The 17,638-nt window shown below is 43.0% G+C and overlaps 1 protein-coding gene across 1 annotated transcript; it reads right to left on the reverse strand.

The window, feature by feature from the left end:
• Positions 1 to 2,796: 2,796 nt before the first annotated feature.
• On the reverse strand, positions 2,797 to 15,738 carry PTGER2 (prostaglandin E receptor 2). The gene is made up of 2 exons (XM_043470783.1): positions 14,912 to 15,738; positions 2,797 to 5,451 (listed from the first exon to the last, which is right to left on the reverse strand). The coding sequence occupies exons 1-2, from the start codon at positions 15,734 to 15,736 to the stop codon at positions 5,218 to 5,220; spliced, it is 1,059 nt and encodes a 352-aa protein (XP_043326718.1). The 5' UTR covers positions 15,737 to 15,738; the 3' UTR covers positions 2,797 to 5,217.
• Positions 15,739 to 17,638: the final 1,900 nt, after the last annotated feature.

Genomic DNA, 17,638 nt, shown 5'->3' on the forward strand with positions numbered 1-17,638 from the left:
TGTCATACATTGACATGAATCAGCCATGGAGTTACATGTATTCCCCATCCCGATCCCCCCTCCCAACTCCCTCTCCACCCGATTCCTCTGGGTCTTCCCAGTGCACCAGGCCCGAGCACTTGTCTCATGCATCCAACCTGGGCTGGTGATCTGTTTCACTATAGATAATGTTCATGCTGTTCTCTCAAAACATCCCACCCTCGCCTTCTCCCAGAGTCCAAAAGTCTGTTCTGTACATCTGTGTCTCTTTTTCTGATTTGCATATAGGGTTATCATTACCATCTTTCTAAATTCCATATATATGTGTTAGTATGCTGTAATGTTCTTTATCTTTCTGGCTTACTTCACTCTGTATAATGGGCTCCAGTTTCATCCATCTCATTAGAACTGATTCAAATGAATTCTTTTTAATGGCTGAGTAATATTCCATGGCGTATATGTACCACAGCTTCCTTATCCATTCGTCTGCTGATGGGCATCTAGGTTGCTTCCATGTCCTGGCTATTATAAACAGTGCTGCGATGAACACTGGGGTGCACGTGTCTCTTTCAGGTCTGGTTTCCTCAGTGTGTATGCCCAGAAGTGGGATTGCTGGGTCATATGGCAGTTCTATTTCCAGTTTTTTAAGAAATCTCCACGCTGTTTTCCATAGCGGCTGTACTAGTTTGCATTCCCACCAACAGTGTAAGAGGGTTCCCTTTTCTCCACACCCTCTCCAGCATTTATTGCTTGTAGACTTTTGGATAGCAGCCATCCTGACTGGCGAGTAATGGTACCTCATTGAGGTTTTGATTTGCATTTCTCTGATAATGAGTGATGTTGAGCATCTCTTCATGTGTTTGTTGGTGTAATTTTTTAAAGAATGTATTTTTAATCTCCTTATGCTGGATATTCTCCCTCTGCCCCGGAGCCTACTCTCCACCTGCACTGTGGTCTTCACGATTTTTACTCTCTGGGTTACACTTGGGTTTGGCTAGTGGGAGGAACAGGCAGAAGAGCAGGAAGATCTTCCAGGAAGGTGGTCCCCTTGCTCCTTCCCTCCCTCCCTCCCTCCAGGTGGTTCAGCAGAGCTGTGCTTCCCTGCTTAAGGACAGCTTCTGTTGGGTGGGACACAAGGTTCACGACTCCTCCCTGTCCCTTCAGCCCTGGGAGTGGTAACAGCTTCCAAGGGCTTCTCCACCATCTTTGTTGATTCCTTTAACCCTGCCCTTCCCTCTGTAAATATTTCCTTCAGTCAATAGTCCTCAGTTACTCTTTTGAATGTGCCAGCTGTTTCTGCTGGAATGATTATTTGATCTGTTTGACTTGGCATAGTTAAAAGAAAAATGAAACACTCGGATCACAGAGTTAAACCACCCAAATCAACTTTTAATAGTACATACATTTTAAGGAAATACAAAAATATAATTCAAGAAAATTTACTTACAAATAAAAATCACAAAAGTTACCAGAAAAAAAGTAACTTTCTGAAATAAAAATTAATGCCCAATACATGGCCTTGTTCCATGTATACACTAGACTTTAGCTAGTGTGAACTGCTTCTGTGAATTGCTAAAATGACATTTATTTCCATAGTGTGTATTTCAGGTGATCAAATGCTTTGTAAATTTAAAAAGAAAGTCAATGATAATGCTGTTAGTATAATGACTATAGGTATGTTTTAAATGTGCAATCAAAGAGGAAGGAGTCGTGTCTGCTCATGGCCATCCTAAGCAGGCATGGCAAGCCAACGCATAATAAATTTCTGCGAAGACTGTTTCTCTGTGAATGATTCAAGTAGGGGCTCTTCTCAAATTCAGAAAACCATTATTTTTGGCTTAAAATATTAGATTTGACTAAGGGAAGTAATGGAGAAGGAAATGGCAACCCACTCCAGTATTCTTGCCTGGAGAATCACATGGACAGAGGAGCCTGGCAGGCTACAGTCCATGGGGTCCCAAAGAGTCAGACACGACTTAGCAACTAAACCTCTACTTAAAAGTGAACTAATGGTCTTCCCCTGCCTTTCAAAGTCATCAAATTCTGAACTTGAAGATGTTAATTTTTTCTTGGTTCAAAGCAGAGCTGACATTACAGTAGCATGAGGGCGATCTGTCTCTGAAAGTGTACTGCTGAGAGCCGGCCAGGGCACCAAGAGCTGAACTGAATCACACTGAGAATGTAGTGAGGAGGCTCGGATTTGCCCTCCACCTGCCCAGGGCTTGTAATCTCTGCCAGTATGGCGGGTAGAGGTTGCTGCTGTTTCTGGCTCTGGGTTGTCATGGGTCCAGACCACTCTGAGAGTCAGGTCTTTCTATAGTTTCTGAGAAAACACGGGCCTTATTAGGATCTTAGGAAACTCAAGGCCACAATTTAGTACCAGAATTTCCCAGTTTTCTCTTGGAAAAGATGATCCAAGGCCACAGTGAATCGTGCGTGCGTGCGTGCGTGCCAAGTTATTTCAGACGTGTACGACTCTTTGTGACCCTATGGACTGTAGCTGGCGATGCTCCTCTGTCCATGGGATTCTCCAGGCAAGAATACTGAAGTGGGTTGCCATGTCCTCCTCCAGGGGATCTTCCTGATCCAGGGGATCGAATCCCCATCTCCTGCATTGGCAAGCAGGTTCTTTATCACCAGGGCCACCTGGGAAGCCCCACAGAGAGGCACCCAGCAACAATTCAGCTCATCCCGTTTCTGGACACCTAAAGTTAGGTCGAGTTGCTTCCCTGTATCGTGTTAGTTTCTGCCATACAGCAAAGGGAATCAGCTTTGCATGAACATTTATCCTGTTTTTTTTTTAAAGACAGTTATTTATTTATTTATTTAGTGGGTCCAGGTCTCAGTTGTGGCATTCTGAGTTGAATATCCACTATAGTTTTTCTCTCTTTTCATTCCACTGACTGTCGGGGACAAAGAATAAAATCTAGGTCTTCCTTTATTATAATTCAGTTTTCTGATATACCAGACCAACTTCTGTTTTTTATTTAACTTGAAAATGAGTCAGCGAACTTAAAGAGGTACGTCTGATATGATGTGATTTTTAAAAAGGATATATTTACATGTCCAATATAAATAATTTTTCTATTACCTTGAAATTTCCAATAATAGTAAGTAATTTACTATTACATAGGATTTTAACTTTCAATTCCTTCTATGTAAGTAAATAAAATTTCAGGATTTACTCATTTAACACAGTGCAAGGAACAGGAATATACTAGGAAACAAAGCTCTGGAAATCTATTAGTTCTTAAAGGCTTAAACTCATATTTTGGGACCACGGAGTGAATAATTTTGTTTCCACTAGTGATATTATGTCCAAGTTTGTGCTTTTTTGTCTTTTTAAATTTCTCAGGCATTATTCGAAAATTTGGGGGGATGATGAGGTATGGTGAATGATTGTAGGTAACATTTTTATTTGGAGGAAGAAAAGTCATCTGATAAAAGAAATCAATCTTCCAGATCCAGAGTAACTTTAGCATTTTATGTTCAGGAATTACCCATGAGCCTAATTAGTCTTATTTAGAACAATTTCTTATCTTGGTGGACAGGGAAGCTTTATTTACACGTCCAGATTTTAGCTAAGTTAAACTTAGCCTGGTTTGTTTAAATTAGTACAAAAGCAAACCATTCATTTATTCTTTTTAAAATAAGGGATAATTTGATATAGATTCTGTCCTAATACACTGATTTCTAAATTGGTTTGGAATCACTCTTAAGTGATCATCTAGTCTGATAACTACTTATAGGAAATAGTTTTGTGTAAGCAATTCAATGAGACTTTGAAAAAACTAATATTCTTTTTTGGTTTTTATTACAGCTATGTTGTAATAACACTCACTGCAAAAAATAAAATAAAATAAATAAAGTGTCCACTATATTGAAGATCATGCTATAAGGGGAAAAATTTCCCTTTAATATCAAGTATTATATTGAATATTTTAAACTCTAATTTGCAATGCAACCACACTTTAAAAATCTGCTAAATTAAATTAAAAAACTCCACTTTTATCTAATTTTTAAAATTAGTATATCCACACAAACTATAAATTGCTATTTGGGGGGAATTCATCACATACTACTCCATTTTCAAATTTTTTGTTTTATAGCTTATTTTTGTAACATTTCAGATGAGTTTATACTATAACTAAGATATGATTAAACAGTGCAAATTCACTGAAATATTTTGATGCTGAGTTTATACAATGCCAAACATTTAGATTTAGAAATATATTAAGATATGACTCACTGTATGATTTCCTATACAGCATGAGTCAAGCCATGTTTCCCAGATAAACATACAGACAGATGAATTTTGCTACAACACAATCATCCTATAAAGTATGTTAATCACAGCCTCAACATCAGCATTAAAAGAGTTCAGTGTAACTGAAGAACTGACCAGATTTTTCAGTTTTTAATTCTAATATTTGCCTAAGGCATAGGCGCATACACCCTTCCCTGGAAATAAAAAGTAGAATATTCATGAGAATTACTTCTCTTACTAGTCTACTATTTATCACTGAGAGAAAAATTGCTAAAGTCCTTTTAGTTACCATTAGCTCGACAGATGTTATAAAATATATAACCTGACACTCTGACACACATCTTTTCATGGATGGTGAAAAAGCTGACATTAACCAACTGAGCCTACTCTTCTATGAGTAATACTATCGTGACAAGAGCATGCTCCCACATATACAAACATACAGTACAAAGTACTTATGATTTTCAAACTCATTGTCCAAAGAAAGGGCTTGATAAGCAATCACAAGACACCAGGCTTGGTTGCTTGCCCATATCCACTTCCTAGAGAATACATAAGTTTTATCTGGCTAGACTGTACATTGTTATGTTTACAATGGTACTAGCCTAGAAGATTAAAATAGAAAACACAGTAACTATTTAGGGTTTTAAACAAATTACAAAACTACATGCTTTCTCATTCAACAAGAAAGCTTAAATCAAAAGACACGGGATCATAAATACAGTTGGTTGTTCCTCCAAAGACCATAAGCATGCTTCTTGAGGGCAGGTTTTATAGATCCTTCTGACACCTTCCAAGAAATGCCTGGTCAGCACATCTGTAGCCCAAAGCACTCCTGAAATATTTGTTTACTCTGTTTCATTAGGGTAACGTCATTGTGTTTATAAACTAACTTTTTTCCATTTCTCTAAGGAACCATTTCAAAATGATCTTCCAGATGGTGGTTAACTAGCACTTCTTAACTACCATCCTCAAAGGTCAATCTGTTTACTGGCATTTGACTGTGTAGAACAGGAAGTTTGTGTTGCTTCTTGTGTTCTTAATGAATCCCGACAGCAGAGGACTGAACGCATTAGTCTCAGAACAGGAGGTCTCAGGATGGCAAAGACCCAAGGGTCAATTATTGAGTTAACTGATAAAAATCTAAGAGCTAGGAGGTCCCACTTTTCTTTCCGGGAAGAGTTTTCATTCATATATGCAAAAATCTGTAAGAAGCAAAAGAGGGGGAAAGATGTCAGTTTTATATTGTAGCAGTAGACAGGCTTCGACCATGTGCAGTTTCTTAAGGCTGAAAAGCAAAATGTGTTTTGTGTGTGGTTGTGGTGCTGAGAGGGAAGTTGCAAAATCTCACCCCTCTCACACAAGTTTATGCCTTAGGGACACTCTGAAATAGAAGTATTGTCTCCTTTTGATAGATGGGGAAGTGAGGGAATAACAATGTGTGGCACTTACTTTCAAATGCTGAATTATGACAATTCAGTGAGAGAGGGCACACAACAGAGCTTATGTTCTGGCCACTGGGCTGCCTGGGTTTGAATTCTGGCACCAAAAATAGCTCTGGGACCATAGGTAAGAAAACTAACCTCTTTGTGTCTCCCTTTCTACATCTTTAAAATGAATGACGATGATAACAATACCTATTCTTGGGATTGTTGGGAAGATGACAGGAAGTCATCCGTGTCAGCTACTGCAAACAGTGCCCCCTTAAAACGCGCCCCACAACGATAGTCCTTATTATCTTCATTTTACCAGCGAGGACAGCATAGGGCAGAGACAGTAAGGGATTTGCCCAAGTTCCCAGGGCTGGTTAGTGGACAACTCAGGACACAAAGGTTGACAAAGGTCTGTAGAGTCAAAGCTATGGTTTTTCCAGTAGTCATGTATGGATGTGAGAGTTGGACCATAAAGAAGGCTGAGTGCCGAAGAATTGATGCTTTTGAACTGTGGTGTTGAAGAAGACTCTTGAGAGTCCCTTGGACTGCAAGGAGATCAAGCCAGTCAATCCTAAAGGAAATCAACCCTGAATATCCATTGAAAGGACTGATGCTGAAGCTCCAATAATTTGGCCATCTGATGTGAAGAGCCAGCTCATTAGAAAAGACCCCGATGCTGGGAAAGATTAAGGGCAGGAGGAGAAGGGGGTGACAGAGGATGAGATGATTGGATGGCATCATCGACTCGATGGACATGAGTTTAAGCAAACACAGGGAGATGGTGAAGGACAGGGGAGCCTGGTGTGCTGCAGTCCATGGGGTCACAAAGAGTCAGACATGGCTGAGGGACTGTATAGCAACAGGACACAAATTCCAAGTCCCTTGATACCTGAGCAGTGCTCACTGTTTGCTACATCCAGGTCGCCTATGTAGGCCGAAGGTCTTCAGAAGAGTCTTAAACACTGGACAGCTGACACATCATTACACGTTGGCCAATGTTCTCAAAGTGGTATACCAGCTCTCATCTGATTCCTTAGGTATTTAGGGAACAAACAACTTTCTGATCCAATTTCAGAGAATGGAACAGCACATCCCTGATAAAGATCAAAGACTTCCACATAGCTTACAGAAAAGAGTGAAACATGTAAATCACACCCAGTCGTTTGAAGCCAGTTCATTATAGAGCTCCAGGGCCTCTCCTACCAACTGCAGCGGGTGAGTTAGAGAGCTATTCCTTCTTTCCTCCACTCTCCCTCACCAAAAGAAGGAAGAGTTTCTTTCCTATTCCCCTAGTACTTAACTCTGCAGGCATCTGGCAACTGCGTATACAAAGCAAATTGCAGGGAGGGGAAGAGTAGTCATCTTCAGTTTGCTTATGTTAGGACAATATCGGGAAGGTTTGGCAGCCGTAGGTGTTTATGCCAGAGAATCTTGGCTGAAGGGAATGGAGAAGAGAGTTGGCAGATGAGCAAAGGAAAAAAAAACAAAAACCTGAAGGTAGATGTCCCTGAATATAGAGAGAAGAAAAAAGTTAGGTGGAGATATGCAAGGGAGCAATACTTCTCTTGTCAGCTAAATTATTTTAGATGAGAAATTTACAGTACTTATATGGTATATTTAAAGAGCAATTTAAATATTGCTCTTTAAATTGTAACTCTTAAAATTGTGAATCTAATTATGACACAGAATTATCTATAAGTCCTTGAATCCAGTTATAATTCAGTATATATATATATATATATATATAGAGAGAGAGAGAGAGAGAGGGCTTCCCTGGTGGCTCAGATGGTAAAGAATCTGCCTACAATGCAGGAGACCTGGATTTGATGCCTGAGTCAGGGAGATCCCCCGGAGAAGGAAATGGCAACCTATTCCTGTGTCCTTGCCTGAAGAGTTCCGTGGACAGAGAAGCCTGGTGGGCTACAGTCTATGGGGTTGCAAAGAGTAGGACACAACTGAACAACTTTCACTCACTCAAAGAGCCATTTTGGAGTTTTGGAATTCAGGATGATATTGTACATAAACCTGATAGATTAAAATATACTAGTCACTACACACACATACAACTGAGTGTTCTGTCATAGAAAAAGTTTGTAGCTGGGTTTATGACCTAATCTCACCCAAAAACTATAACACTGGACTGTCTAGCGGGCCACGTAGAGCAGGCTCAGCATTCCAGTGTCAAAGGCCACATGTGAAGATGAGTCAGGTTTTCAGTGGCAGGATCTGACCATAGTTCCTGGTCTCTTTAGAGTGTGACTGACCAATGAGAAGTGAAAAATGGTTTCAGAGGATGAAGCAATTCTGTACTTTGTTTCCTTTTCATCCACTATACTGAGTAATTTTTAGAAATGCTTAAAATTTGCATTTTAGGAGGTGGCCAATATGTGCATGCTTAGTCGTTTCAGTCGTGTCTGACTCTTTTCAACCCCATGGACTGTAGCCCGCCAGGCTCCTCTGTCCATGGAATTTTCCAGGCAAGAATACTGGAGCAGACTGCTATTTCCTCCTCCAGGAGATCTGCCAAGCCCAGAGATCAAACCTGCATCTCCCACATTGCAGGTAGTTTCTTTTACCCACTGAGCCACCTCTATACCCATTAAACACTAACTCCTCATTCCCCTCTCCCTTCAGCCAATCCTGGAATTTAATTAAAGGCTGACACAATGGATATAGGTCAATTAATTAATGATGTTTCAGTTATGTTCTGGAATTCAGTTTCAGAGGCTGGTAGACTGTATACATGTTTTTGCACATGCTACTAATAAATTTGCTATGAGAAAAACATCAAGGACAAATGTAAACCAGTCAAGTGAGTTTTAATTCCTTAGGACAGACTCTCTACAGGGCTTTGCTAAGAATAGAGAGCTTGTTGTGATACCCACAAAGCGGCACCAATGAAAGCTAGTGTCCTTTAGATTTGTCTTCCATTGATCCCCGCAGCCTCCATGTAAAACTTCGCCTTGGCACTGACCTGGCACTGTTTGTTTCAGCTACTTTCCTACCTTTAATGCAACTACATAGTATATTGAGAATTTTAGAGCAAATGAGAACCTTATTTGTCTGCTCATTGAAATCACCTGAGGATCATTAAAAATACTCTGATGGAAAAAAATAATAAAGAAATAAAAATACTCTGATGGCTTGCTCCCTCCCTCTGATTTTATTAGTCTGGGCTATAACCTGGGTGTCAGGGCTTTTAATGTCCCCCAGGAGATACTAGGGCTTCCGCAGTTGCTCACTGGTAAAGAATTTGCCTGTCAGTGCAGGAGACATAAGAGATACGGGATCAATCCCTGGGTCAGGAAGATCCCCTGGAGTAGGAAATGGCAACCCACTCCAGTCTTCTTGCCTGGAAAACCCCATGAACAGATGAATCTGGAGAGCTACAGTCCACAGGATGGCAACGAAGAAAACACAACTGAGCATGAACACATACACAGGTGATACTAATGTGCAAAGTTGAGACCCACTGCTTTAGACCCTTACCCAATACCTGAAATAGTTTGAAATTATTCATTTGTCACACTTAACAACAAAAGACCTACTGAGGCCTGGACAATTAAACATGACTTGGAGTTTCCAGAGTTCAGTTCCTGATTATTAACATACAATGATTTCTTTTGAAAACTGATTCTTATGGGGAAAGTAGCTAATATTTACTAAATACTTTTGTGTCAGGTCTGGTGCTAAACAATTTGTGTCTTGTTATATTTAATCCTTCTACAAATCTGTAAAAGTGTTATTAGTCCCATTTTTGCAAGGAGGAGATCAAGGCTTAGAAGATTTGTTACATTTACCCAAATCACACCGTGGGTGAGCAGGGAAGCCTTGCAGCCACAGAAGCAGGGCCAGACTTTCTTCTTAGCCACTACACACTCTAGCACCATCTGCATAAATACCCTATGATGTGAAGTGTCACATGAAATTCACCACTGACTGATTATGGGTTTGTAGGAGATTTCTTTCCAAATGTGTCACAAAGATTTATGGGTATTACTGCTCCTGTTTACAGATTTAAAAACCATGGCTATCTAAGAAGCTCTTGGCTTTCTTTGGGGCTTTTCTTTCCTCCACGCTTTCCACAGCCAAATGGAAGGCAGTGACAATCACCTTGACCAAGAGTGTAGACATAGCACATCACTTCTCTTTAGGGAAATGGCCTCTAGTTCTTGCTGTCTACATTTTTAAAACTCAGTGTAATCCTATCAGTATTCATAACTACCATTTCATATCATATGGAGAAGGAAAAGGTGTCAAGTGAAAATACTCATGTAGAAAAACTTTCTCTTAAAAGGTAAGGTGTGTTAAAATTCTTTAACAATCCCCAAACAGGAGAATGGATAATGTATATGTATGGCTGCATCATTTCACTATACACCTGAAACTATCACAAGATTTTAATCATCTCCAGTATCAAGTAAAAAGTTTTTAAAAAATCCCCAGATACATCACTGATGATGTTTGAATGATAAAGGGCCTTCTAGTATTGCATGCATATTAACTCAAAATATCACCAGGCAAAGTTCATAGAGATTTCTGAATTTCTCTTTCATTACTACTAGAATTGTGATATTGTGCAAGTATGTAATCAACAAATTTCAAATCAGCTTTACAACCCACTTCATGTTAAATTTTACATAAACAGTACCAGGAATGAATGAGGGAAATTCCAGTACTGTTTACTTGCATTTGTTCTGTATGTGAAAGATCAGATTTCCACTAATCAGATTTATCTAAAAATTACAGCCCTAAAGAATTCTAAAGATGAAGAAATTTTTAGAATGAGTCAATGGTTCACTCTTGAAATTTTAGAACTGAGTAAAATGCATAAGCACTTTATCCTAATGGCATGAGGAAAATAGTTTAAAATGACCAGAGGCTATTAACAGTTATTAGTAAAGTAGTGAGAAAGTGGCTAAATATGGGTTGGAAATTAAGAGACAAACAGTATCTGAGTCAAGAATGGACGTCTGATGTGTTTCCTGTGTCCTGTCTCATTTAAGGAAGAAATAAAGTTTCTATCTATCTCTGTGAAATGATAACAACATCTGATTAATATGAGGAATTTATTAATTTATACAATATTCCTTTAATGCAAAAACGGTATGGAATATGTTATTGGTCCTATGCATGATTTTATATTGGATAGCCAAAATAAAGCTTTTTTAAAAGATCAATTAAGAAATGTTTAAATGTTTAACAACAAAACTTTATGTGAGGAGTAATCAGATTATTTCTTAATTTAGACCAGTATTTACACTAGCGAATCTTCTAAAATCTCAGACTCAGCCTTTTAATGAACAGGTCTGTGCAGAAGCAAAAAGAAACTGCACCCTCGGTCCCAGCTCAGGCCCCTTGATCTGCTACAGAGAAAAAGGTCTTTGCCACTGTATTTTTATAGCTAAAAGTTGAAATTAAGAGATAAAGTGGTGCAGATATTTATAACATCTCACAACTCTCTTATAAATCTTGGGTTAATCTTCTCATGAGCTTCCCTGATGGCTTAGTGGGCAAAAAATCCGTCTGCAACCCAGAAGACACAGGAGATGCAGGTTTGATCCCAAGGTTGGGAAGATCCCCTGGAGGAGGAAATGGCAACCCACTCCAGTATTCTTGCCTGAAAAATCTCATGGACAGAGTAGCCTGGCAGGCTGTAATCCAAAAGGCTGCAGAATCAGACATGAGTGATTAACTAATCACAAGCACACGATCTTCTCATATGTTACCCCTGAATAAGTATTTTCTCTCTGATGGTATTGTGGTTAAAAGCATAGGCTATGTGTTTAAACTGCCTGCTTTTGAATCCTGGCTTCAGTATTCACTAGCTTGGGACCCAGGGTAAGTTATTTGCCTCATTTGTAGAATGGGAATAAAAATGTCACCTATATGACAGATTGTTGTGAAGATAATGCGTTAATATATGTAAAAATTAGCACTCAAAAATGTTAGCAATTTTGATGGTGGTAATAATGACCTGAACTTCATTACAGTGTACTGAGCATTTTACATTCTGAATTTCACTTCCCAAGCTTCGGAAGTCCTAGGCTGGCATTCTTAAAGGAAGTAGTAATCGTAACTTGCCCATACTTTGGGACAATGGTTGACATTAGCAGTTTGGGTTTCCTCAATTTCCTACCCCTCTTTCCTCATTCCTGGGGTGCTGAGCAGGCTGGAGTCCCACTGGGTACACAGCTGTGAGGTCTCCTTGTTGGGCCAATGGTGTGGCCCACTTTTTGTGTGTTGTGTTAGTCGCCCAGTTATGTCCGACTCTTTGTGGCCCCATGGATTGTAGCCCACCCGGGAAGACCTGTGGCCCACTTTGAGGGCCACAGAAGGAAGTTCTATTATCCCAAGGAAGAAAGAGGCAGAGAGAGGGCAGATTGCTCTCATTTTCTGGAACACAGGAAATTAGTTAGAATAGTTCATTAATAATTATTTTACATTGATTATATTTTTCATTGATGCTATTTGGATATGTTGGGTTAAATAAAATATTTTAGTTAATAATTAATTTCATTTTTTTTTTTTTTAACTTTTTGTTGTGTGGTTACTAGAAAATTGGAGAAACGCTGGACTGGATGAAGCACAAGCTGGAATCAAGATTGCCGGGAGAAAGATCAATAACCTCAGATATGCAGATGACACCACCCTTATGGCAGAAAGCGAAGAAGAACTAAAGAGCCACTTGATGAAAGTGAAAGAGGAGAGTGAAACAGTTGGTTTAAAACTCAACAGTCATAAAAATAAAATCATGACATCTGGTTCCATCATTTCATGGCAAATAGATGGGAAAATAATGGAAACTGTGACAGACTATTTTTGGGGGCTCCAAAATCACTGCAGATGGTGACTGCAGCCATGAACTTAAAAGACATTTGCTCCTTGGAAGAAAACCTATGACCAACCCAGACAGCATATTAAAAAACAGAGACATTACTTTGCCAACAAAGGTCTGTCTAGTCAAAGCTATGGTTTTTCCAGTAGTCATGTATGGATGTGAGAGTTAGACTATAAAGAAAGCTGAGCACCGAAGAATTGATGCTTTTGAACTGTGGTTGGAGAAGACTCTTGAAAGTCCCTTGGACTGCAAGGAGATCCAACCAGTCCATCCTAAAGGAGATCAGTCCTGAATATTCACTGGAAGGACTGATGCTGAAGCCAAAACTCCAATACTTCGGCCACATGATGCAAAGAGCTGACTCATTGGAAAAGACCCTGATGCTGGGAAAGATCGAAGGTGGGAGGAGAAGGGGACAACAGAGGATGAGATGGTCAAATGGCATCACCGACTCGATGGACATGAGATTGAGTAAACTCTGGGAGTTGCTGGTGGACAAGGAGGCCTGGTGTGCTGCAGTCCATGGGGTCGCAAAGAGTCAGACACGACTGAGAGGCTAAACTGAACTGAACTGAGAAAATTGGAAATTCTGTGGCTGGCATTTGTGGTTCACAGGGTATTTCTATTGGGCTGTGCATGCTCTCTTAGAAGAACAGGAGAATTTCTGGAGGCAACCAGAGGCCTTTGCCTTGTCCACCAGAGCCCTGGTTAGGATGTGTGGAAATGATTCCTGCCTTGGGTAGGAGATTGGTGTAGGCCATTTCTTTTCCTATTATTAATTAATAAATTTTTTATTGTGGCAAAAAAGCATATAACATAAAATTCACTCTCAACAGTTTCTAAGTGTATAATAAAATATTGCCACCCACATGCACATTGTTGTGCAAAAGATTCCCCAGACCTCTCATCCCAATCCTACATGACTGAAACTCTACATCCACCAAACAACTCCTCCTACCCCTCCCCCAGCCCCTGGCGTGCACTGTTCCATTTTCTGTTTCTATGAGTTTGACTACTTCAGGTACCTTCTATAAGTGGCATCATACAGTATTTGTCCTTCTGTGACTGGGTGTAGGCCGTTTCTGAGCACAATTTTCATGTGCATCCAGTAGAATAAAAAGACATGGGGGAAAGCACCCCCCAGAGACCCATGCCAAGCATTCTGAAATAGAATGTAAAGCACCATTCCACAGCCGTGACTTTAGAATTGTCAGCTAAGCCTTCCAAGAAATAAATTAATTCTGGACAGTGTAGCATTTCGTAACATTTAAAGTGCTATATAGATGAAAGTTACAAGTACCAATAATCTATGGATAAAATAAAATTAGTTAATGGTCTATATAAATGTCCTTATTAAGAGATTACTTGATACTTCCCATTTAAGGTACAGTTCAAATATTTGTTTTGTGACAGACATCATCTCTTTCTTTTTACCAAGACTGTGGCAGGTAAGAGTCAACTGTTTATTCCCTGTAGGAGCAATCGTGTGCTTCTGAAGATTAGGAAGTGGAGATGCTAAAACTCAGAGTTCTCCTTTCTCTGTAAGAGGTTAGCACTTGCTCAGATACATCCCAGGCTCTGCTACCCATGTTACATTTTAGGAGGTTCAAATACAGCATCATGGAACCAACTGCTGGTATTGCCTCCAATCAGGACAGCACCCAGCCCAGAACCTAGGCAAGGGGTTCCTCCAAGCAACCAGTCTTTCCTCTACTTATCATCAGGAACATATTGTGAATTTTAATGGCAACCAAGAGTTATACTTCCAATATACAGGTAACTTGGGAAGCCTGTAAACTAGGTTTTGTTGAACAAGACAATGAACGCTCTGGATTTCTGCAATGTGGACCCTTCTCACCTGGGACCATTCTTAATGGCCACAGGAATGCTACTGGTTGGGCATCACATTTTGCATTGAGAGAAAAACAGAAGGCAGAGCCTGGAGAACTGGCACCAGCTGATTGGGGTGGGGCGGAGGACAGGACTCCAGGCGAACTACAGCTCAGGGAAGTCAGATTGTAACTGACAACTGTCCAAAGGTGGAAGGGACTGCTTCTTCCTCAGACAGGAAGCCATTCTAGCCTTGTAGACGGGAACTGGCTCTAGGATGGGGTCTGGGCTGGCTTAGTGGAGGGCCAAGACTCCGTTTCAGGGGTGCTGTGTCGCTGTATGAGAAACACTAGCATAGAGATGCCCATTTGCTGGGATTAGGGAAGCAGGAAGTGAAGTAAAGGTGAGACTTGAGAGGGGAAGGCGATAGACTTTTACAAATTAGGTCATATTTTTACAAGTTGTGGGAATCTGTGTGGTGGTGGAAAGGGTGGGAGTAAGAGGAGAGAGTGCAAGAAGGCTGCACGGGGCTCGGCTGTAGAAACCAAGAGAGTGACTTACTGTGAAAGGCAAGGAGCAGACGGCGAAAGTGATGGTCATGATAGCCAGGAGAATAAGATGGTCCGTCTCCTCCGCCATGGATACCCTTTCTGCCCTCCTGTGGCTGCTGCCCAAGGAGGGTCCGCAGCGGCTTCTCCTGCCCCGGCGGTGCATGTGGATGAGGTTGACGATGACACTAAAGTTGCAGGCGAGCACGGCGATGATGAGCAACAGCAGCAGAGTGGCGTAAAGCCGCAGGTACGTGGTCTGCTTGTGTCCGATGAAGCACCACGTCCCTGGGCTGTACTGGGCATACTTCCAATGTTCCAGCAGCGGCAGGGAGCAAAACAGCAGGGAGACTATGTAGATCGTGGGCAGCACAGCCAGGCCACTGCGGCGAGTGACCCGGCGCTGGTAGAAGTAGGGGTGTCCGATGGCTAGGTAGCGCTCCAGAGCCATGGCGAAGAGCATGAGCATCGTGGCCAGGCTGAAGAAGGTCATGGAGAAGGCAAAGTAGGTGCACACGCGCCTGTCTGGCCCCAGGGCCACCAGCGTCCGGTTCTGCGCATACGAAGCCAGCACCACGGGGCTGATGAGGCAGGTCCCAAGCAGGTCGGTGAGCACCAGCTCTGTCACCAGCACGTGGAACAGCGAGATGGAGTTCCCGCGGCCCGCGCTGCGCCCCGAGTCGCCCCGCCAGCGGCGCACCAGGAGCGCCAGCGCAATGAGGTTCCCCAGCACCCCGGCCGTGAACATCACGGAGCTGATGGCCGGGCTTTCGCCCGGGGGGAGCCACCGTGGCTCTTCGCGGTTCTCGGACTGGGAGACGTTGTAAGTATTGCCCATGGTGGGGTGCCGGGAGGAGAGAGGCGTCCTCCTCTGCCGCCGGCGCGCACCTGGCAGGAGGTGTCTGAGAGACCGAGTGCTACGAGACTCTGAGCGAAGGGGAGGGACCCAAATCCAGAGCCCCCTGCCGGTCCCCGGCGCTCACCGAGGGCGGGCTCGGCCCGGGGCTCCTGCGGCTCCGGGAGAGGCCGCGCGGCTGCCGCATCCTACGGTGCTCCAGGCTCCTCCGGGGACCCGCCTCCGCGTCTCCCGGGGTGGCGGCCGTCCAGGGGCGAGAGCCGGCGGGCTGCCGGGAGGTGGACGCGTCACACGACGAGCCTCTCCGGGCGCGCGGGGGCGGGGACCGGCCGGGCGAGGGGCGTGGGTGGCCGGTGCGAGCAGCGGCCCTGGTCCCTAGCTCAGGCGGCTGCCTGATGCCCAGAGGCTGGCTGACCACCGCTGGGACGCCTTTAGCCCCGGCCGAGGGCTTGGAGGGAGTGCGGGGCGCAGTGTGGGGTACTGTGTCCGCACAGCATTCACCGAAGGCAACGCGACTCAGCAAGCAAGAGAGAAGCTGGGAGGACCCAGTACCGTGAGACGTGGAAAAGAGGGGAGCAACAGACACTAAAGACGGCCTGCAGTAAGACCAATGTGTTTGTCTGTTGTTTGTTTTTAACATTCTCAGGAAGACACATCAGGAAGGCGGGGCCAAAATTAGGAGGAAGTGAGAAGCAAGCCCGCGCATTCAAGTAACCAAGCCATGCATGCCACGCCAAGCTGTCTGTTGCACCGTCGCTTTGATTCGGTTCCCAGCATTTCTCCTTTTTCTATGTCAACACGGTAACGGATAACCACTTGTTTAAGCAACCAATTATTTTTAATTTCTTTGTAATTGTGTAGAATTGTGTCTGTGGGTACAGCTTGAAACCACTGCCCATTGTTCTCTACCCAAGCTCAGCTGCGAAAGAGAAATGTTGTTCAGCCATACATTGCCCCCCCCCCCGCCCCCCGCCCATGTTTAGTTAACCATTCAGGAGCCCTACGGAAAGACCCATTCCTGGTAACGTTTATTGGTTGGTGACAGTTTCAGAGACTGGAGCTGACAAATATGGTTTGGTAGTTTCTTACTGCCTCCTGTCATATGTGCAGTCATGAAAAAGAGCTGATGTTTTAAAACAAACATCAGTTTGACAGCCAACATGTGCTGTGGTTAGTCGCTCAGTCCTGCCCAACTCTTTGCCACCCCATGGACTGTAGCCCGCCAGGCTCCTCTGTCCGTGGGGATTCTCCAGGCAGGAATACTGGAGTGGGTTGCCGTGTCCTCCTCCTGGGGAATCTTCCCAACCCAGGTCTCCTGCATTGCAGACGGATTCTTTACCTTCTGAGCCACCAGGGAAGCCCGCATGGGTCAATTACATTCTATAAGGAGGGTCATAGGCACTTGGGGAAGGGAGGAGGCCTGGGAAGAGGATGGATCTGCCTAGGGAACTGGTGGGATGGACAGGGCTGGGAAGTCATCATGTGGGAGTAAAGGAAAGATTGCTTGTTGAAGATCACCCACCCCTTCCTGCAGCCAGCTTGTTCTCTATGACTATTTTAGTTCACTTTGATGATTCTGGCTTGGGGGATGGGGGCTCTTAACAGTGGATTGGATTGGGGATGGGAATCCCAACAGAGCAAGCTCACAGGGGTATGTTTTTCTCATATAATGTGAGTAGTGGTGGGCTGGTGTGGCTCCAGGTCTCTTTTCTCCAGGGCTGTGATTCCTAGCATGCTGATTTTCTGTCTCCATGCTCTTCCCCAGTGGTCAGCAGGGTTCAACAAGAGAAACAGAACCACATCATCATAGAAGTTTTATTGGACAGGGCTGCCTTAGACCTTGCACGGTGGGGGGAGAAGGTAGAGGAGTCTATGCAAGGCCAT

Source organism: Cervus canadensis, chromosome 6 (assembly GCF_019320065.1).
Source record: "Cervus canadensis isolate Bull #8, Minnesota chromosome 6, ASM1932006v1, whole genome shotgun sequence".
In the NCBI taxonomy this organism is placed as follows: domain Eukaryota; kingdom Metazoa; phylum Chordata; class Mammalia; order Artiodactyla; family Cervidae; genus Cervus; species Cervus canadensis.